The 22,971-nt window shown below is 37.7% G+C and overlaps 1 protein-coding gene across 1 annotated transcript in view; it reads right to left on the bottom strand.

Annotated features, from left to right (window-relative positions):
* nup155 (nucleoporin 155) overlaps positions 1-22,971 on the bottom strand; it is a 40,756-nt gene that overhangs the window by 2,999 nt on the left and 14,786 nt on the right. Inside the window, exons 14-33 of the mRNA XM_062972476.1 lie at positions 22,487-22,597; positions 20,168-20,262; positions 19,182-19,270; positions 18,811-18,876; positions 17,996-18,146; positions 16,768-16,834; positions 15,304-15,422; positions 14,664-14,767; positions 13,056-13,189; positions 11,846-12,037; positions 10,825-10,963; positions 8,465-8,600; positions 7,204-7,357; positions 6,371-6,475; positions 6,072-6,226; positions 5,151-5,280; positions 4,771-4,884; positions 4,296-4,416; positions 2,745-2,855; positions 296-432 (exon numbers count right to left, since the gene is read on the bottom strand). Coding sequence (XP_062828546.1) covers positions 296-432; positions 2,745-2,855; positions 4,296-4,416; positions 4,771-4,884; positions 5,151-5,280; positions 6,072-6,226; positions 6,371-6,475; positions 7,204-7,357; positions 8,465-8,600; positions 10,825-10,963; positions 11,846-12,037; positions 13,056-13,189; positions 14,664-14,767; positions 15,304-15,422; positions 16,768-16,834; positions 17,996-18,146; positions 18,811-18,876; positions 19,182-19,270; positions 20,168-20,262; positions 22,487-22,597 — 2,430 coding nt within the window. The remainder of the gene's footprint in view (positions 1-295; positions 433-2,744; positions 2,856-4,295; positions 4,417-4,770; positions 4,885-5,150; positions 5,281-6,071; positions 6,227-6,370; positions 6,476-7,203; positions 7,358-8,464; positions 8,601-10,824; positions 10,964-11,845; positions 12,038-13,055; positions 13,190-14,663; positions 14,768-15,303; positions 15,423-16,767; positions 16,835-17,995; positions 18,147-18,810; positions 18,877-19,181; positions 19,271-20,167; positions 20,263-22,486; positions 22,598-22,971) is intronic.

Genomic DNA, 22,971 nt, shown 5'->3' with positions numbered 1-22,971 from the left:
GAAAGATAAATACAACTACAACAACAGCAGTTCTGAATAACACTATACACTTTAAGTAGTGAATATTACAGTCAATGAGACTATGACTCATGAGATATAGAAGCTACATAAATAATGCTGTACATGCAAATATTCCAAACTCTGAAAAAAAGCAAAATCCAAAACACTTCTGGTCCTAAGCATTTCACATAAGGCATACTCAACCTGTACTAAAAAACTCACCCCTCATTTTTAATAATATGGAATATCTAACAACAGCTGAATTTAAAAACAGATTTTGAGGTTTCTCACTTACCCGTGCTTTGAATAGCTGATCATATACTTCAAGTAGTCTTGGTAGTGGCACACCAATTTCTTGCATCGTATAAGTAACAAACCCCACATCCCAGTTCAAAGAACAAACCTTCTGTTCTAGATACTGCACTAAGAAATCTAAAGGGGAAATGATCAAGCAATTAGAATTTTTTGTACATTTATCAGAACTACACAACAAATTAGGCTCTTTTCTGAGGGGGGTGCACCTTCACTGATGACTTTTAGAAAGTTAGCCCACTGTGCCATAAACATAGGGTTAAAGAAAATGTTCAAGATGAAAACAAAAGAAAGCAGTTCATATAGCTTTTTGAATATACAATTATAACTGGTTGTAGTGCAAAACCAAAATAAGCTGAGCACAAAATCTTTACCCAGCGGGGCAGAACATTTGTTATTCGAGGCAACTGCCCTTTTAAACAACTTGTGTTCTTATTTGGTGGCAAGCATTGGAAGAAAGATACAAGTGAGGGCCCTTCTACACAGCCATACAACCCAGAATATCAAGGCAGAAAACCCCACAATATCTGCTTTGAACTGTGTTATCTGGGTCCACACTGCCATATATTCCAGTTCAAAGCAAATAATGTGGGATTTTATTCAGCTGTGTGGAAGGGGCCTCAGAGAAGCAGTTTTCCCCAAGTAGCCCTGGAGTGTACACATACTTCCTTTGTCCCGAAGTGATATACAAGAAAGGTTCTAAAGGCTCCTTCTCAAGTTGAATTTGTATGTAAGTCGGAACATGTCTAGTGCGCTCTGCTACCTGGTGTATGAGGGAGAGCCACAGCAGCAAAAAGTGCACTCTTTGTAATTTGGCCCCCCAAAAAGGTGCGCCTTACAATTGCCGTGTGCTTTGAATTTCTTTGAAAACTGAAGTGTTAGAACTCCAAAGCTTCTAGCAATGGAAAGTGAAACCAGAGAAATAGATAACCCTTCCTCCAGGAGCCACTCCTGTTTATCCCGCCTCAGCTTCCTTGAGTGTATCTATGCTGAAGAACAAATGCAGCTTCAATTGCCCTGGCTCAGTGCTATGGAATCCCGGGGAGTACAGTCATACAAGGTCTTTAACCTTTGCTGCCAAAGAATGCTGCTGCCTCACCAAACTAACAATCCCAGGATTGTACAGCAGGGAAATGGTGGCAGATATGATGGTAAGGAATTTTCTTTTAGGGGGGGGGGGGGATCCAGGCACGGATTGGAGAGAGAATGAAGCACGGAACAAAGGAAAGCATTGGGGGAGAGATTGAAGCATGGCATAAAGGAAAGGCGAGAGATACAGACACGCCTTGGCTCAGCACTAAAATGAGGGTGATGGGTTATGTTATGTCTATTTATGTTTAATTCTTGGTTATTTTTTGGTTGTTTTATATTTTATATTAAGATTGTTTTATCCAATTTTGATTTGTTATTTGTTGTTTTCGGCATTGAATGTTTGTCATTTTGGTACCTTTGCAGGAAACCTTCCTGAGTCCCCTTGGGGAGATAGGGTGGGTTATAAATAATTATCATTACTATCATTACTATTATTATTATTTCATGACAGGGAGGGAAGGGAAACGCCCGTTCATAACTACGAGTTGTCTGCAAGTTGCATGTTTGTAACTTGGGAACTGCCTGTATTCTCAGACCAGTGATGGAAAATATTTAGCCTTCCAGATTCTGCTGGACTGCAACTTCAGTCATACTTTAACATTGGTGATGCATCAGCTAGGGCTGATGGGGGTTATAGACCAACAATAACTGGAAGGCCATAAGCTCCCTCTTGGGTCAAGATTGTGTTTACATCTCAAACACTAATCAAAAACTGTTCTCCAAAAGCACTGCTTACACATAATTGTCATTCTATTCAAAATTATTCAAATATAACTTTATTTATTTATGGCTTTTTTATCCTGCCTTTCTGAACCACTGAGGGGACTCAGGGCGGCTTCGTAACATAGGCAATGCCTTTAAAGACACAGTACAATAAAAACTGCACCTTTGAAATTAAAAGCATTTCAATCCATACAGGTTAAGTAAACTTTGACCATATGTTTGCAAAATATATTTAAATCATGGAGGTTCACAATCTCTGACCCTAGTCCAGACATCAGGCTGTTGCCAGTTGAAACCACTTGGATTTTAGCCCAGACACCTAAGACTTTTCATTTTCTAGGTGTATTTTCCCCGCTTGTCCATTGTTTTCTGTGTCACTGCTTTCCAAGGAAAGTGTGTTATTCCATCATCCCCTCACACTGTTTGTGGATTTCACAGGTACTAGTTCCAGGCTATGGCATCAGATGGTTTTCAACAAGAGGCACTGGCACAGATTTAAAATCAAATAGTGTAACATTTCTGGATTCCCCCTTTCTATTTCTCCCTGCATCCTTGGTTTTCATCTATATAATTTGGTATTTACAATAACCTGAACATTCCTAATTTGAACAATATACCTAAAGGAAAATAGCGAGGTGTCCCGGCATAAATTTTTCCAAGTGTTACCATCTTCAGACTAAGCGCCTGCATCCTATCAGGAGCACTTAAAGTCACACTGTCACTCAGCGCTGAAAGAAAAAAAGAAACTGTCTTCAAATATCTATTAACTCTTTACTTATATATTGTTTCCATCGTTTCTTCATTATACAGCATAGTGTTCAAATTTGGAAAGTTTACCTGCCTATGGGGGACATATCCATGTTTACAGGTTGTAAACAATATCTTAAAAATGTTAAGTAGTTGATCTTTCAAGGTCAAGAACAAAAGATCTAATAGCATGAATTTCAAAGAGATTCAGATTCACTTTCATGATTATCTCAGAAAGGTGTGAGATCAATCGCTTATTTCTACTTTCAACTACAGAGGTGCACAATCTGTAGGCCCCCAAATGTTTTGGCCTTCAACTCCCAGAATGTGATGACTCATGGGCCTTGTAGTCCTGTTCCTAGTACTATTGTGGCAGATGAAGATGAAAACATGGGGTTTTTGCCGGTTCAACAAGAACTGGAGTCTCTTCACCTGCCGGATGTTGATGTTTGCCCTCAAGAATTCAGTAAACCAGGCCTTGGGCAGAACTCCCCTCCGTTTCCCAGGAAGGAATTTTATTCTAAAGACAGGGGAGTCAGAGAAGCTAATCGGAGAAGTCTAAGAATCGCTGCCAAACAAATGGCTGATTAGGTCTGCTTCCCTTGGGAAATTCTAAGGAGTCTTGCATCTGGACAGAGTTGGGTTTCGCTTCTCGTTCTCTGGGGAAAGAGTTCTGTTGGTGGGAAAACGAGACCCAATATAGGTGTTTGGCGCGAGGGATTCTTTGCGGAGTCAATTGATCAGCTTCAGGAGAGAGATCGTGTGTGGACTTCGTAATCCCAGTTCCTTGCTTCCCGGATCAAGCTTCAAGCCTTGCCCTGCCTCGCGGTTTTACCACGGACCCTGCTTCATGCTTCATGTTTTCCCTTGTCTCAAGTCACGGACCTAGTCAAGAATCAAGTTTATTTCCAGCCTTGTTGTCAAGCTTCATTGGACTCTAAGACTCTGTTATTTCCCCACACTATTGCTTGGCAAAGTGTGTGTTTCGGTCAAGTGGATTAAAACTTTGAACTCTAATATCATTTATTGGACAATACATTTTGGACTATATTTGACCTCATTTGAAAGGTCTGCTTCTGAACTATATCCTTCACTTGTTTTTATTGATTTTATATATTTCTTTAATAAAGATATTAGATAGAGACTGGCCTCTGTGTAAGGTTATTGGTGCCCAGCTGCCAGGGTTCTGACACAGAAATCCTAACAGCTGGTAAACTGGGATTTCTGGGAGTTGTAGGCCAAAACACCTGGGGACCCACAGGTTGAGAAAGATTGGTCTACATAGAGGCCACTTCAAGGTTTCCATCCTATGACAGTTGTTCATTCTGAATAAAAAGATTTCATGTTGGATGACTAAAACAGGAATACTTCATTTTGTAGTGTTATAAAATTTCTGCTCCCTCATTAGAAGTTTCACCTACCTTTCTCAATTATTTCTTGCCAAAGGGTCTGCACCATGATAGGGTCTGAATGCCCAGCACAATGGAGAATGGCTAGCTTACACTCAGAGAGCTTGAATGGATCAGCAAATTCCCCATAGAGCTGAAGTAAAAAATTACATACAACAAATACAGAACAGATTAGTAGGCAGCTCACATGAATAAAGTATTACCTATACTGAACTGCCAAATATCCAGTAAAAGTTTTCAGAAACAGACTACACAAGCTTTCAGCACATCAGGAATATGTAATGTATAAATGTGTATGTTTCATACATCGCAGGAAAATGGCTGACTGTTAAAGACAGCCCAGTATGGGAGAATAAAAACAATACACTGATAACATAGAATTATTTTTATCAATGAAGAAAAAATGTAGTTGAATAGAAACATGTACAGAACAGACGCTTAAAATAGGAAACCTGATTATTTGAAACATGTTGTTATTTAAATTTACCTTGCTGATGTCCATCAATTCAGAATCCAGCTGAGAAATTGCATCTTGCACTGAAGAATGATGAGAACACTGATGGTGCAATGCTTCTTGTATTTGAAACTGTATTCTGGCAACCTCATTAAAAAGAAAAAAATTCAGTAAACTAGAAGCAGGTCTATAACAAATGTTAGACCTATTATATATATACAGGAAATAAAACATGATCTCTCAACAGGACAATTTGAAAAGCTGGGTTCCCATTTTCAACTCAAACATAAAACCTAGCAACTCACTTTAAAAAAGACATTTTATTATGCACATGAGCATTTTTAAAGCTCCAAACCATCAGTCTCTAACCCGTGATAACATTAATTCCATCAACATTCACATTTTTTACTTACTTCCATTTTCTCTTCCAATTCATGCAAAAATTCGCCATCTGCAGCTATGGGTGATATGGCCGTGGAGCTCTTTGCACTCAAAATAGCTCGGGCAATATATTCAAGGCGCTGCTGAAGTGAAATTTCAGTGCTGTTAAATTATAAAAGCATGTGAATAATGGGAGGGCTTATATGAACAATGCTCACAAGAATGTTATCTGGTTTCAGTCTAATTCTATTATTCTGTTTGTACATGTGGTAATTCATTTCTTCTTTTGAACATACTACTTAACATCATATTTGCAGTGATTCCTATGACTGATTCATTGTACTTCAGTGGGCTTATATCACTGCCCTCTATACTCTCTAGAAGAGTGGTTTTCAACCTGTGGGTCCCCAGGTGTTTTGGCCTACAACTCCCAGAAATCCCAACCAGTTTACCAGCTGTTAGGATTTCTGCGAGTTGAAGGCCAAAACATCTGGGGACCGACAGGTTGAGAACCATTGCTCTAGAAACAGATTCTGACCAATGGATGTTTAATTTTGTATGTGTCACACACATTTACGTAATCTGATGAACTCATGCAACTTATCCAGTTCTCACTTTCAATGAATCTTAAGCAAACTTGCACCAAGTGTGACTCATCAGCTCACAAAGAGCTCGCCAGGCAAATATAGATAATGACCCAATAGAGGAATCCACAGCCTTATTTTTTCTGCCTTTTAGCAATGCACACCAGAAGCTTGTCAAATATTAAAGAAATCACAAGACCTGGTTATTGGGCTTGTTCAACCTCATAGATCACATATTGTGTAAGCCTTAATTTTGATAACTGATTGTATCTGAAAGATGCCTTTGGAAAAATTACAATATAAGAAAATAAACAAGAAACAATCTATTTGAATAGTAGTAGTGTTGACCCATTAACAATCTGTTCTTACCTGTGCATGTCTGCTAGTTTTGCCAGCACTCTCGCAGCATTACTAAAACTTCTGCTTTTTTCAAAAAACCTCCAGAGCAGATCCATATAGCGGACTTTGTTTTGATCAGTTTTGGCCATACGTGTCAGATATGGCTCCATAAAAGGGGAGTTTATCTGCAGAAGTCCAGGAGAAAAGATGAATTTTCAGTTTCCTATTTCTATATATCATCTTATTTTTACTATAAGGAAAGTTTCCCAAATATTAAAAACGCATCAAAAACAGTATTCATATATTTTAGCAAAAATAAGTGATGTTACCTGTAGTAGTTTATCTGAGAGATCAGCTTGGATCAACCAGCCATAAAGGGCAATGCTAAAAAGTTCATCTGTGGACCGCTGGGCCAGTTTTAGCATTTGTTCAAACTAAAATTAAGACAGATAACTTGGGTGTTAATTTGGTTGTATATGGCTGCACAGAATACATATCCTCATGACAAATTATTAACTTCTACAACTAGCTTTTGCTCTATGTTTTATTATACATGTATTTGGAAATATTTCCTGTACTCCAGTTCAGTTTTGAGATTTTTTAAATAAATACAGTACAAATTCTGTATCCATAAGGGTACATACATTCTAAGACCCTGCACAGATACCTGAAACGTAGATTCTGACTATACTTGGCCTGAAAGCATGCCATACTGGATGGAGGACCTGGAGAGACCCATAAACACTTCCAGGGGTTAATATTTTTTTGGAGCACAGATGAGTGAAACTGTGGATACTGAATCTGTGGATAAGGGAGTCATACTGAACTGTTGATGTTATTATGTTATAAAAACAGTTTTGAAAGGAAAAGTGTGGAATGTTATACATATTAAATCTTAATATATTTTGGACATGTAATACTCTTTCAGGTCATTTTGTGTCACATAACAAATGTCTTTTAAAATCGAAGATAGTTTCAATAGGAATTCTGAAATATACTGTTCCAAAAAAAGACAAAAAAGAAAAAAAAGAAAAAAGGAAATTTAAAATGCTATAGAATTTGAGTCTTCTTCGGACTACTGCCACTGCGTTTAAGGCTATTGTAGAAATATTTTCCACACCGAGTCAACGATACTTCAGTACATATTTTGACTATTTCTTACATGATGCCCTGCTTCTTCATTGCTCAACATATTGGGATCAGATGACAACACAGGCGGACCAGGCTTTTTTGGCACACTGGGAGACTGTGGCGCAGCTTTACTCTGATTGACAAGCTCCTGAAGGGTGTCTGTGATGCACTTGTAACAGTTTACTCTGTAAAGAGATGCAAATAACAGCGATGTGACTCATAAGCAAAAACTAGCAATGTTCTCAACATGGAGTCTTTGTAATTTTATCATCGGACTTCTCTTTTCACAGGCAATTTTCCAGAAGATGGCAGTAGCTTCACATTAGGTGCCACCTCCAAAATATGGGTGGGGTTTTAGGAAGTACGTAAACAGGTATTAAACTACAATTAACTTTAGAATGTGAACTGACACCAACACAGAATTAAAGGGGTACCTCAGATAACAAAATAGCAATGCCCCTGAGCAAAGGTTCTCTAATGGTAAAATTTGGTAGCCATAACATGGAAAGAACAGGGATAGATTTTTATACCACAAAAAAGGAAGAGCTGTTCAGCATGTTCCACCAAACTATTTATATAAAACCAGATGTGAAATGAACTAAGAAAATATCATAATCCTTATATAAGTACACAAAAGCATTTTGAATTTTCTATAGACCACTTCTGAAAATGCATCCAGGGATGACTTTTTCTTTCACCACTTTTCTTATTATTTCCATTTTGGAGGCCACAATTAATGGATCTATGCTTTCTTTTAGCATGCAAAGCATAATTTGTATGGTAGATGCATCCACTATTTTCTTTTCTATATTTTGCTGTTCACAAATACTCAGCAAGGCAGGCTGCTGTTGTTCACCTTGCCTGCTGTAGGCAAATAATGATAATAATAATGATGATGATAATAATAATGCTTTATTTATATTTTGCCTTCTCTCGCCAAGGGGACTCGGAGCGGCCATAACACACAACTATAGTTCCATTTATTCCTGTCTTAACCTTTATTGTCATATTTACTGCAAACATACAGCTGCAACCTAACTGCTGCAATCCACTCCTGCTTCACCATCCTTCTAATGACAATGTTGCAAAGAAACAAAAACAAAACTTCCAGGTAAATACAGGAAGAGGAATAAAGGGGACATCTGGGCAACCATGAAAATGATTTGTAAATAGGAATTTCACAATCAGAGCCTTTAGTTAACTGAGGCATATCAGTAATGTTAAGCACACTTCCATGACTTGCCAACATGTCTCTACTTAGGAAAAGGTTTAATTGCATCCAAAGAACTTGCCTTTCCTGAAAAGCTTGGTATCCAGTGACATCTTCTTCTGGTTCCCCGTTTTTATAATAATGGAGTCCAAGGCCTTGGGGATCCTTCTTTTCTGCAGCAGTCAGAGCAAGTTCCACCACGCCCTCATAGAAGCGCACTTGGGATGAAAAAGAAATGGGGGGGGGAGAGGAATTACAGTAATTAGTGCATGCACTGTACTACAAAATTGTTTTAAAATATAAATATTCTAATAACAAGTTGAATATGCCTTCTCTGAAAAGATTGGGAATGGAAGTGTTCAGATTGGAAGGGCAGGTTGGAATACTTCATAAACAGAAAGAGTTATCTTGAAGATTAGGCTGTTATCTAAGCACAACATTCACTGATGTTTCATATAGGCTTTATATACATGGCCTGAAGGTAATTGCATCTACAATTTTTTTTTTAAAAAAATGTATACAAAACAAGGTACGTAATACAGTGAGCCATCTGAAAAGAAAGGGGTTACTATCTCAGCCACCCATGAGAATGATTCTGGAGTATTTTGGATTTGGTATTAGTTATCAATATCATTTTCTAAACTGGATAATCATCTGTTTCTGATCTAGAAGTGGACACACTGATAAAGAACTTTATATAAGAGATTCAACAGCTAAATTAGTTGTGAATTTAAGAGACAACTAACCAAAGACTGATCTCTTCTGGCAGGTATGACTACAGGAACAGTGTTATGGTTGAGCCTCATGGCTCTACTACTGGGAGACGTGGGCGTAAGACTCCTCGAGAGTCAGATACTCTCGAGGAGCGAGAAAGGAAGCGGCTGCGAGATATCTTTGCAGAACCATCTGACGAGGATTCTTTTGAGGGGTTTACTGAGAGAATGGAGGAAGAGATGGTTAGCTCGGAAGAGGATGACATGGAATGGACTCGTGTAAGGGAGGATTTGGGTGCCACTGGCAATGATAGTATGGAAGGCGATTGGGCAAGCTGGAGGGATGGGACGGGATCCACAGCTGGGGATGCTGTGGGGCGTAGTCAAAGGTGTTCCAGTTCTGATGAGGAAAGTGATGAGGAAATGCCCGGGCTAAGCAGAACAGCTGATAGCGATGAGGACTTGTAACTGGCATAAAATGGGGTTTGGGAGCAATAGCAAATTGCGTTGGGCAAGGTAATCTGGACGAACGCTTGGGATCTGTGTGGGAAGTTTTCCTGAAGACGGGTGTGATTCGTTTGCTGACTACGCAAGTTATCTTGGACATTGGGCTCAGACGGCGGGAGGAATTGTGTGGGGTTTTGTTGTGCAACCTCTGCTTAATCTTAATAGCTTTGACCTTCCGTCGTCTTCTTGACGGACGCCATCTGCTTACTCTGGACTTACGGACTGACTGACTACGGCCTCGGATTCTCCTACCTGTGTCTATCGTTGGAACTGGTGAACTACAAACGTCTGCATCTGCCTTACGACCTTCGGAACGGATTGGGACTTCGCTGACTGCTTCTGCCCTCGTCTGCTGTGTTTGTATTGGGAAATTGCCTGCTGTGTGGAGGAGTAACCTCTAAGTTACTCAAACATAGCTCTTGGCAGCAGAGAAGCATCTGCTGCCAATTAGTTGCATTCCTTTGAACTTTTTGTTCACCAGCTTCTGTTTGTTTATTCCCAGGCTGAAGCAAGCTGTTTTGATTTAACCCGGATTAAACTCCGGTTTAATCCGGTTTATCTTTTGAACGTTTTTCTTGTCTCTTTTTACTTTTAAGGCCAGTGTTTGCCTAGCCCTTGTCTTTTACGGGCATTTTTGGTTCTGTAACTCCAATAAACTTTGTTATCTTTTATCTTGTGGCGTTCTGTCTGTGACAAACAGTTTTTAACTATGCATTTTAAATTTTACTGTATATATTAATAAATATAAAAATAAATGTTTTAAATATAAATAAATATAATAAATATAAATGTATTAAATAAATATTAATATGTATTTTACAGAAATGTGTTTTGATATATGCATTTTACTGAATGTTTTTATGATGAAGTTTTTAACTATGTTGTGCCCCACCTCGAAACATGAGGAGAGGCAGGTAAGAAATCTATTATTATTATTGACACAGCAACATAGTATGACACAGCAAACAAGATAGATATGCTGGATTTCATATCACAAAATCACAACTCGAACGCTTCCCAAGCGTTTAGGACTGTGTGATGTATTTTCGGATGATGCGCGCAGACCCCAGTAAGGTGGCCTTTTGCAGTTGACAGATCGTAATTTTGTCAATGTTTATTGTTTCTAAATGCTGGCTGAGATATTTTGGCACAGCATCCAGTGTGCTTCTTCTTCTTATTATTATTATTAATAATAATAATAATAATTGTATTACTAGCTCACCTTGTCTATACTGTACACAGACATTTGCAAGATCCACCTGTGTGCTAATCTTCTGATAGTCTCTCAATGACTCTCTGAGCATATTTTCCTTTTCAGATTTGTTTTGAACTTGTCGGGACCTCTGTAGTAATTCATTTGCCTAGGAAGATAAAACCAGAGATTAAAGTCACAATTCTTCATCTGTGCTAGAAGACTGCAAACAGAGTGGAATGTGCTGCCAATATGACATGTTATTTCTGGTGTTTCTATGTTTATTTAATGAAATAAAAGGTGATGACTTTGTCACACATGATATCTTTAATTCAATTTACTTATGATCAATGCAGAAGTTTATTTCTGTGTATTACAGTAGTTTTGTTATTAAGACACATTATTTGAAAAACATCGTCTAATGAATTGCTAAGTTAGTCTAACTATTTAATAAGAAAAATGGTGCTTGCTCCCAAATGTGAAAATAACTGCAACCTAATTTAAATATCTTGCTTCTTAGGAGAATAAAGATGACAGCAAATATTAAAGAGACACTTTTTGTAAGCATGCATAATTGATACAGCACTTTCTCTATATTCACACATGATTCTAAATCGGGCATGGGCAAACTTTGGCCCTCCAGGTGTATGGACTTCAACTCCCACAATTCCTAACAGCCTACCAGCTGTTAGGAATTATGGGAGTTAAAGTCCAAAACACCTAAAAGGCCAATTTTTGCCTATGCTTGTGCTAAATAATGGCCTGTCATGAGATGGTTGAACAATAAGGAGTCACAACAAATCTTGCTTATCCCATTGCCCAGTGCAGCAAAGAGGAAGAATGCAAAAGGATTTATTTTCACTTTGCCTGAATCTCAGTTTACCATCCCATTAGATCCTGACTAATAGTTTGAAATAAAAGAGCTTCAAAACATACAACTTGACCACAAAAATGAAGTGAGAACTGAAAGATTTAAAAATTTTTACTTCACAGCAACGATTCAAATAAACCCACCCTTCTTTCTACTCATATTACTTATACTATACCATACCTTTGAGCAGATAGCATCATCTGTGCTGTACAGTAGGGGACAGATGTCTTGCAAATGTGAACTAATGCCATCGACAGCAGCATGGTCTTTGATGTAACAGTTGATAAGTGATGCTATGAGAGCCCCAGTGAGCTCTTTGTCTCTAATTACTAAATCTCTGAATGTAGTGACCTTCAAACGTTCTTGAAGTTCCTACATAAGTAAGTGCATAAAGAATTTTTACTGTAGTGTACTTTCAGACTCCTGCTGTATTAACAGTAAAGGACCAACAAAGACCACAATGTAGATTATAGTCCGTGTATATACTCATGAATGAGTTTAGATTGTTTTTATTAAAAAATTGACCAAAAAAACCTGAGTCAACCTATGCACAGATCAACGTAAATACTATGCCTTAATACTTATCAAAAAAGAAATCACCCCCTTTTCTGAGTAAAGAGGCAAAAGGTAATAGCTTAGTCCATTTTAGGAAAACTAAAAAGACATATCAACCCTTCTACTCTTTCCACTGGTCTTTTTGAATTCCTAGGCAGGAAAAGGTGTCAGCATTGCCAGTCAGTGGTATCCGGTCCTTGACTTAAACATGAGGTTGACTTATACATGAGTATACAGTAGAGTCTCACTTATCCTACACTCACTTATCCAACATTCTGGATTATCCAACACTTTTGTAGTCAATGTTTTCAATATATCGTGATATTTTGGTGCTAAATTCATAAATACAGTAATTACTACATAGCATTACTGCGTATTAAACTACTTTTTCTGTCAAATTTGTTGTATAACGTGATGTTTTGATGTTTAACTTGTAAAATCATAACCTAATTTGATGTTTAATAGGCTTTTGCTTAATGCCTCCTTATTATCCAACATATTCGCTTATCCAACATTCTGCCGGCCCGTTTATGTTGGATAAGTGAGACTCTTCTGTATATGGTAACAGTCTTGAAACATATACATTTTTTTAAAAAAAGTACAGATAACAGAAGAACACTTTACTTGCAACCCCCCTTTTACTTTTGTGTTAAATCTCATTTCAACTAGCTTATACAGCAGCACATGCACTGGCATATAAAATGACTAGTATTTTGCAGGTTATGGCTTGACATTTTGACGTTTCTCCAAGTCTACAAACTGCTACTCAAATTTCCACAATACTACAAATATCTACTTTTAAGCGACAAAGAAAGTAGGAGTGACTGTGACATACCTTCTGAAGCTCACCCACAACAATATTAAATTGATGCTCACAAAGAAGCTTCCACAAAGCTAAGGCCTGGCAGGTTTTTCGAACAAGCTGCTGGATGCCCTGTAGGGAGGCCTTCTCAGCCAATTGCGCCTCTGCTGCAAAATGGAAACACATATGATTTAATGGCGACTGTGCCTTATGCTCATTTGGCATCATTGAGATTTTTGAGTTTCAGGTCTTCTTGCTCACATCATTTCAAAGAAAGCATTAAAAAGGACTGGTTGGCTGGAGGAATCTATATGTGAAAATATTTCCAGCCCCCTCTGTCACTAATCAAGCATCGCCATATTTAAGCAATTCCTCATACAATAATGTAGCTACTTTGGGGTGAGTGAAAGAAACCTCTTGCTCCTTCATAGAATCATAGAATCATAGAATAGTAGAGTTGGAAGAGACCTCATGGGCCATCCAGTCCAACCCCCTGCCAAGAAGCAGGAAATCGCATTCAAAGCACCCCCGACAGATGGCCATCCAGCCTCTGCTTAAAAGCCTCCAAGGAAGGAGCCTCCACCACAGCCCGGGGGAGAGAGTTCCACTGTCGAACAGCCCTCACAGTGAGGAAGTTCTTCCTGATGTTCAGGTGGAATCTCCTTTCCTGTAGTTTGAAGCCATTGTTCCGTGTCCTAGTCTGCAGGGCAGCAGAAAACAAGCTTGCTCCCTCCTCCCTATGACTTCCCTTCACGTATTTGTACATGGCTATCATGTCTCCTCTCAGCCTTCTCTTCTGCAGGCTAAACATGCCAAGCTCTTTAAGCCGCTCCTCATAGGGCTTGTTCTCCAGACCCTTAATCATTTTAGTCGCCCTCCTCTGGACGCTTTCCAGCTTGTCAACATCTCCCTTCAACTGTGGTGCCCAAAATTGGACACAGTATTCCAGTTGTGGTCTGACCAAGGCAGAATAGAGGGGGAGCAGGACTTCCCTGGATCTAGACGCTATTCCCCTATTGATGCAGGCCAGAATCCCGTTGGCTTTTTTAGCTGCTGCATCACATTGTTGGCTCATGTTTAACTTGTTGTCCACGAGGACTCCAAGGTCTTTTTCGCACACACTGCTGTCAAGCCAGGCGTCCCCCATTCTGTATCTTTGATTTCCATTTTTTCTGCCGAAATGAAGTATCTTGCATTTGTCCCTGTTGAACTTCATTTTGTTAGTTTCGGCCCATCTCTCTAGTCTGTCAAGATCATTTTGAATTCTGCTCCTGTCTTCTGGAGTGTTAGCTATCCCTCCCAGTTTTGTGTCGTCTGCAAACTTGATGATCTTCCAACTGCATTCCACAAGGATATGGAAATGGGTATGAACACTGACACATACAAATCTCCAAAAATACACAAAACTTTTTTCTTATCTAATGAGCATGTTATGCTTTTGTATATCCCAAAATCTTGGAAAGCAACAGACATAAATAGAGATCAAAGTTGTGGAATTTGAAATCTGTATATATGGGATATCACACATCACAAACTGTTAGTACATATCTATTCTGTTACACTGGAGAAATACATGCAAAATCAATTTTATGAGTTTTAATGACAAAAATATGACAATTTTAAAAAGATGATCTTCTTTACCATGAAACTTCCTCTGTATCTCTAGCTGCATTTGCTGAGAAATTCCACCATCAGATCGCATGAGTCCACGTAATCGTTGCTGAAGGTTAGCTGGAGTGGCAAAGCTTATTCAAGAAAATGAAAAAGAAACTTAAGTAATCAAAATACATAAAATACATTAGAATATCATACATAGATTTCAGATGACTACATGTTAATGCAAATTCACAAAAAGAAGGTACTGTACTAAATTAACCTCAGTCAAAAATAGAACAGTGTAATGATAGCATGTAAGTTTAATAGTAATATTTAATATAGTTTAGCATTGTTTTATCAACTAATACAGACAATAATAAAGAATGATGGAAGTAAAAGTTGCTGTGTTAACCATCAACTTAGTTGTGGCATATCAAAATGTTAAAATATACTTCGGAGCATAAACATCCAGCCAGAAGCACTGGAGGAACAAGTTTTCTTCTTCAACACAAAAACCCCCAAATCAAATGTTGTATGGATAACATTTGATTTGGGATTTTTGGGTTGAAGAAGCAAATGTCAAAGAATTCCTGCTTCTTAGCAGGGGGTTGGACTAGATGGCCCATGTGGTCTCTTCCAACTCTACTATTCTATGATTCTATGAATTAGTATTGAAAGGCCTTACCTTGGATTTATAATGGAGCCTACTGTAGCAAACTGTGAATTTCTGTCCAAAAAGTCCTGTAGACCTTTTAATTCTTGTAGCACAACTTCCAACACTTGTGGTGGGACACTACTTTCAATCTAGAGCAGAAAGAGGTTAAATGATACAAACACATCTTAATGTTTTACCCATCTTAATTGAAGGAGATGTGAAACAGTAAAGTACGTTAATATAGAAATTCTTTGTTAATAGAGTCATGAGTCATAGGCGATTCAAGGAAACGAATGCTTGTAATGATAAACTTTCAGACTATAATTTCTATCAGCCTCTGCCCATGCAGTCAATGATAAAGGACAAAGGGAGCAAAAGCTCATGAACATCAGATTTCATGTTCTCAATGTTGGTCTTGTGTGAATTGACTCCATATTTACACTTACACGAAAACGAACAACTACATCTTTAATCTGAAAATCTCCAGAATCAAAAAGTAAAATTTATCCTGGATTATTCTACTTCAAACAGTAAATACATGGGAGTAACTTAATTTAGTGGATCACACCAAGACCTATCTAAAGTGCTTGTCAATGAAAATTTCACAACAGGACATGAGCACAACATCATCCACACCTTTCATGTACTTTAGATATTTAAAGACATAATATTTCCAATATTGGAGGATATATCCATCATGACTACCAGGCATATTTGAATACTGTGATCTACCAAGCTGTGATTTCTTTCATGCAGAAAGTAAGGTAAAGGTAAAGGTTTCCCCTGACGTTAAGTCCAGTCATGTCTGACTCTGGGGGTTGGTGCTCATCTCAATTTCTAAGCCGAAGAGCCAGTGTTGTCCATAGACATCTCCAAGGTCATGTGGCCGGCATGACTGCATAGAGCGCCGTTACCTCCCCACCGGAGCGGTACCTATTAATCTACTCACATTGGCATGTTTTCGAACTGCTAGGTTGGCAGAAGCTGGAGCTAATAGCGGTTGCTCACTCCGCTCCAGGGATTTGAACCTGGGACCTTTCGGTCTGCAAGTTCAGCAGCTCAGTGCTTTAACACACTTTGCCACCAGGGCTCCTTAGCATGCAGAAAATTATATAGGAAATTGCAAACTGTATTAGAATTAACATAAAATTATTCAGAATATATATTTGGATCAAACAAATCTGAAACATAAAGTTCCACTGAGGTCTTCTGAAAGGTTCCATGACCGATAAAGTCTGGGAACATCTGCTCTAAAAAAATACATAAACAAGAGGGAGGAGAGTCTAGATGGATTCACATGCTTTGGTCTCCAATCTCACCTGGCACCAATTTGTGAACCTCCATAAATTGTTTCCCATGGAAATCAGCCCTCAATAGAAAACCCCTTTCTACCTTTCTTATACATACATTAACATCAGTATGAATATTTATTTGCTACAAAAAACATACATGAAATTCTAAAAAGCACAGGCATTAACATCCATCAGCACTTACAGCAATAATTTCTCGGTTGCCAGTCTTAAAAATCCTTTCCACAACAATACTGCCATCCCAAATGTTTCTGAAATACAGGGAAAAAGTGACTTTAACAACAGTCCACTGTGCATATTTTTACTGCATTCTGATCCAGAAGTTATTTATACAATTTCAAAGGAGCTAAAGCTATAGTTTATTATACCATGTATTGATATTTATATCTAACATTTACTTTGGTTCTAGAGGTAGCTACTTTTAAAGCAGATGAAGCACAAAACATGTAATTCACATGCAGCCTCTTACAATATTATAGTCTTCTTCTCCTTGATACTAATAATGGTACAGTGTAATGTAATAAAGTCTAGTCATTAGCAATGCATTCCTCAATTTTAGAAAAAAGACAGGAAGTTGCCTTACAGTCAATCAGGCTTTTGGCTTATCTAGCTTATATTGTTGATATTTCCTGGTATAGGCTGTTTAAAAGTTCAAGCCTGACTTAGAGATACTTGGGGCTGAATCAATGATCTTCTGCATGCAAAATATGTATTCTCTTCACTAAGTTATAACCATCCCCAATCATGATTATTAAAAAGTTACATGAAGAAATTCTCCCAATTTAGCAATATATAACTAGACTATAAAGCCAGAATCTAGAAGACCACAATTAGAATCAAGTGACCTGTATTCTTGTGCCAAACATATAAATTATTATGGTAGCAGTGTTTCCTTTTTGTCCCTACCACAAAGAAGGTCCCTCTTTTAAAACTAATGTTTACAGTATTTTTAATCTAAGCACCACGAGCCAGTAAAAATAATGCTAAATTATGGTTTAGAATCATGAGGATGAAAAGCAGTACCTTCTCCTTACTCCAGTTAGGCTGCCAAGAAGTAGAAAGAACAAAAGCACTGGCCAACACACATTTTAGTGTCTCAAATGTTTCTGGGTATATTTGACCTGCTGATTCCAAAAATGGCACAAGTTTTCCCCTATCAGCTCTGGTTTTTGAGATACAGATATGTCATGTACCAGTCTTCATCTGCTCACCCATAAGGAACCATGGTAACCATATCTGAGAAACTAGAGCTGATGCAATCTATCTAATGCAATTTTATGAATCAGCACCACAAAGAACCCCAGAACAGGCCTAAAAACCAAGACACCATGAAAAAAAACTTGGATGAGGATCTGTGTAATTCATTGGGTTCAAACAAGATATGCAATCCCGTATCGAATCAAAAAACGTACCCTATAATTCTAGAGAAATAAATGCATATTCCATTGTGCTTTCCAGAAAATACTATCTCAGGGCACATTGTGCCACCAACTGAAGCACCAGGCTGAGATACCTGACCACTGGAAGCATATACTGGAGTAGACATCGCAGGAGGCTGTAAACCTGAAACATCAATATAAGTTTCTAAAAATCAAAAAATGTCAAATATTTAGAGTATCAAGTATTTTAATAGTTAAAATGTGCCTTCTAGGTGTAAATACAGTGTCCCAAAATGTATATACCCATAGCAACTTATAATTATGAAAAATTCATTTTTCAAGAAATGTATATTCCCTTAACAAAATTAAGGATTTCAATGCTCCAAAAGTAATTGAAATTTTAAGAGAAGCTTTAAGTGAGGTTTGCAACTTTGTGCCTCGACAATGGAAGCAGTGCACTGTTGCTCAAGAATTACAGTTTCAACACCTTACTTAAAGTTATAATTTTAGATTGAATTTGTAACTCTTAACTAAATCATTATTATAACATTTATGCTTCAATATATGCTTCAGTATTTACTTAGCTTTCAAAACAATCATCACAGCTACTATTAGCTCTTAAAGGGTATATGCACTTTTGAGGAGAGCATCCTGAATATAAATTACTGGAAACTGCATGTCTTTGCCCAGGTTGATGCTGATGATTTAGCATTTTATCAGAATAAAAACAAAATGAGTTATGACTGAAAATTATGCCAAAGTATTGCTGCAATAGGACTCCAGGTTCTGTGATCAAGCACATAGGTTTGTATAGTACAACACAGACCTAACAGACTAGGAAAAAATACCTTGTGATGATGGTGTTGCCAAAAAGCTGGGATTTGGGTATGGACTACTAGGAGGAAGAGGCGAACCTAATGGGAAAAGAGCAATATTTATTACAATGGACTTATCTTATCTGGGTATATGAAGGCATAAAAATAAGTTCAGAGCAGGTAAAGAACCTTCAACTACTGATAACTGATTTCTGCCTGCCATATTTTTGAAATCACTGCCCATTTCCATTTCTTTCAAAATTAATAAAGGCAGTAGTAGCAATCTGAGATTCAGCATTACTTTCCTCATGGGAAGAAAATAGAAAGTACTTTATACACTATTCTCTGTGCAAAAAAGATATAATATATGAAAAACTGTTTGTCACAATGCATTCACTACTTACTAGGTAGAAAAGGAGAACCCATTGCAGATCCTACATTACTTGGAGGAGTCAAAACAGATGGAAATCGCATCTGTGCTTCACCACCATATCTGAAATTTATCAAATTAAAAATGTATCGGTATAACTAATTTTCAATTTGTTTTTAAACAGGTTGAATTTTGTTTTTAAACAATTACCATATGTAACCTCTCTTTGGTTGGTTGCACAGCAAAGCATGTTTAAAAAACTTGTTTAAAAATGAGTATTGACTGCATGCAGATGGAACAAAGTGTGGTTTATCAACAAGAACAAGTTTCATATTCTCGAACTCCCACTCTAGTGTGTCCATGAGCTCAGAAACCTTTCCCATCGAGCTGGTTTAACTATTCAAAAGACTAAACCGGGATTTATTTTAGTTATGGTTTACATAAACAAGCCAGCTTTATAAACAATTCACTGATCTAGCTTGTTTTGGTAGACCATAATTAAGGTAAACTAAATTGGGCCATAATTTGCCTTAGGCAGGACAAAATGACTAAACTCTGCTGAGTCAAAAAGGGAAGAAAAAATGTCAATTCTGCTCCTAGAAGCAACGAGATTAGTAGAGAAATGAACAAGCTTGTTTCTGTAATTATAAATGGGCCTTTTTTCATTATACTTGGAAAAAGCTATGGTGTACCTCCCAGTTAAATAATGTATACATGTATGGTTTGCCCTGTCCCTTAGAAGTCAAACTACAGGCATGATAGATGCATATTGGACAAATAAAATGAAATGCTATTACCAAGACAAGAATCACTGATAGCCCCAACTAGGTCGTGTTTAGCTCTGGTTGAAGCATATAAATGGATAAACTCAACTTTACAAAATTTGATCATAAAATTTTGTAAAGTTGAGTTTATCATTTATATGCACCAACCAGAGCTAAACATGACCTAGTTGGGGCTGTGAAGCAACAAGTGTTTAAATATCATTTCCAGATGCAATTCAGATAGGAATCATTTTACCTGAAAAATGCTCGGGTGGCCCAGCTTGACACCTCTCTGTCACAAGCAGCAGAAGAGCAAGCAAGAATTAAGCAAGTGGCACAAGCCTGTTCTCCCTGCAACAATAATAAATAAAAACACAATAAAATGACCAGTCTAGCTTGAAATATTCCCAGAGAACATTCCAGAAAATCAAAAGCAATCTGAAGGAGTAATCCATCTAGAAGCAAGCATATCTCATCAGAGTAAGTGCAACCTAACTCACTGAGATCAACATCCAGGTATATGACGAGGATGTTATCCACACACCTACGTAGAGTCTCATGCTACTCCATGAGATCACAAGAACTGTGAATAAGCAACATTTTCCCATATCATTCCTTGCTGAGTTGAAAAGGATAATGCTTCCAAGTTCAGCACGGTGTGTGTGTGGCTGCAATCAGTGAGGACCTGATAGTAAGTCTCACTAACCTCAAAAATTGTGTTGCAAGTCACAAAAGGGTATAACTCATGTAAGTATCTGTGAATTACATCTGCAAAAATCTATATACACTGAATAATGAAAGGGAACAACTACAAACATTTCTAGGTCTACTGAATCAACTTTAAACTATGAATTTTAAAGTACTATTTTATTGGTAAAATTGCTTTAATGTGCTTTAATTGCATGTCTATGTCTTTTAACATATGTGTTTCAATGGTTTTATGTTTTTATCTATATATTTTAACTATGTTGTACTTTTAACTATGTTGTACAATTCCAGTGCTCTCCAGAAACTAAGAAAATCACCCTAAACTTTCAACTGAATGCTGCCAATTTTAGAAGAGTGCTGGACGCAATAGCAAAAATTCACCCTATTCCCTCCAATCAGCTTACAAAGGTTAGCCAAGGTTCCAATTGTGTGATTCAAGTGGACTCCAGTACTTTCATCAGAAGCACCAACACCCAAGCACCCAAAAACCTCTTCATGCACCATAAAAACCTACTCCAAGAGAAATCTGCTGGAGCAGGTTTTTATGGTGTATGAAGCAGTTGCAAGATGGTAGAAGTCTGCCGGCTCTACTGGAGGCAGTGAGATACAGTTTAAATATTCTAGACTTTTAAAGCAGAGGGCCAGTCCACAATCCTTCAGACTGTGGAGGGGCCGAATTATCATTTGAAAAAAAAAACAAAAACGAACAAATTCCTATGCACACTGCACATGTCTTATTTGTAGTGCAAAACAACAACAATGAAAGTACAATACAATATTTAAAAATGAAAACAATTGTAACCAACATAAACCTATTAGGATTTCAATGGGAAGTGTGGGCCTGCTTCTGGCCAATGAGATAGTCAAGTTAATTAGGATTGTTGTTGTTGTGTGCCTTCAAGTCATTTCAGACTTTGGGCGAGCCTAAGTCTAAAATTATTTATTTATTCATTTACTACATTTATTTATTACATTTATATCCCGCCCTTCTTACCCCAAAGGGTACTCAGAGCAGCTGTATACACATACAATATATTATATTATTAGCATAGCAAAATATTAGCATTATATATTACTATATTGAACTATACCACTATACTGTAATATTATATGTAATATATATCATATAATTAATATTATTATATGGTATTATTAGTATATTGTATAACATTATATTACTATAATATTATATGTATATACAATATATTATATTATTTAAAATGATATAAAAATATTATTTATTTATTTATTTATTTACAGTATTTATATTCCGCCCTTCTCACCCCGAAGGGGACTCAGGGCGGATCACATTACACATGTAAGGCAAACATTCAATGCCTTGACATAGAACAAAGACAGAAGACAAACGCAGGCTCTGAGCTGGCCTCGAACTCATGACCTCTTGGTCAGAGTGATTGGTCTCAGCTGGCTGCAGCTGGCTGCTCACCAGCTTGCGCCACAGCCCGGGCTGTGGGCGGGGGCCAGGTAAATGACCTTGGAGGGCCGCATCCGCCCCCCGGGCCTTAGTTTGGGGACCCCTGTTCTAGACCATCCTAGCATAAAAGGGCCAACTGAAATTATTTAAAAGCTTGCACTTCAGCTTGACCTACAATGAAGAATTATTTGCATGTACATGATGTGCCATGTGACAGTCCACATGTATTTCAATCACATATTAAAATAGGAACATATAGTGCTCATCTTGTAAGACTACAGACTGCAACTGTGGTTAGTTACATTGCCAGCTAAACTGACCTACAACACATGAATGACAATGCTGATGACAGCATATAAAGGAAGTCTTCATGAAAAAATAACAAAGCATGATTATCTATTGTCTATTCAAGAGCAAACTGAACATTCTTACCGGGTGCAGTTTGAAAAATCTTTCAATATCTTCTCCATCACTTCCTGCATTACATACAAAAAGATGTCGCAGTTGATCTACTGGTCTGAGTTTATGGAACATGAAACTCCCCTATAAGGAGGAAAGACATCAAACATTACATTCCCATCCTAAATTGCTCTCCTACGAATTTGCAGCACTTTATCAGTTACCTCGTGTTTATAACATTTACATGGTGCACTTTACCCAGTCTATTTTACAACCTCTCCGTCTTCAATTCATGTTTTATTAGTTTACTACTTAGGTTAATGTATAAATTTTATAATTGTGTATGTCTTTGGTTCATTGATGCGTTTTACATTGTTATTGTTTTTATCTGGGCCTGGCCCCATGTAAGCCGCCCTGAGTCCCCTCACAACCTTCCTTTAAAGCAAGTATTTACCAAAATGGTGAACTAAGCATGAAAACCGCAAACCTGCAACTGTCCAGGAAGTCTGCAGGTAAGC

This window comes from Anolis carolinensis, chromosome 2 (assembly GCF_035594765.1).
Source record: "Anolis carolinensis isolate JA03-04 chromosome 2, rAnoCar3.1.pri, whole genome shotgun sequence".
NCBI lineage: Eukaryota > Metazoa > Chordata > Lepidosauria > Squamata > Dactyloidae > Anolis > Anolis carolinensis.
The sequence above is the reverse complement of the archived record's forward strand: the minus strand, read 5'-3'. Positions and strand labels throughout refer to the sequence as shown.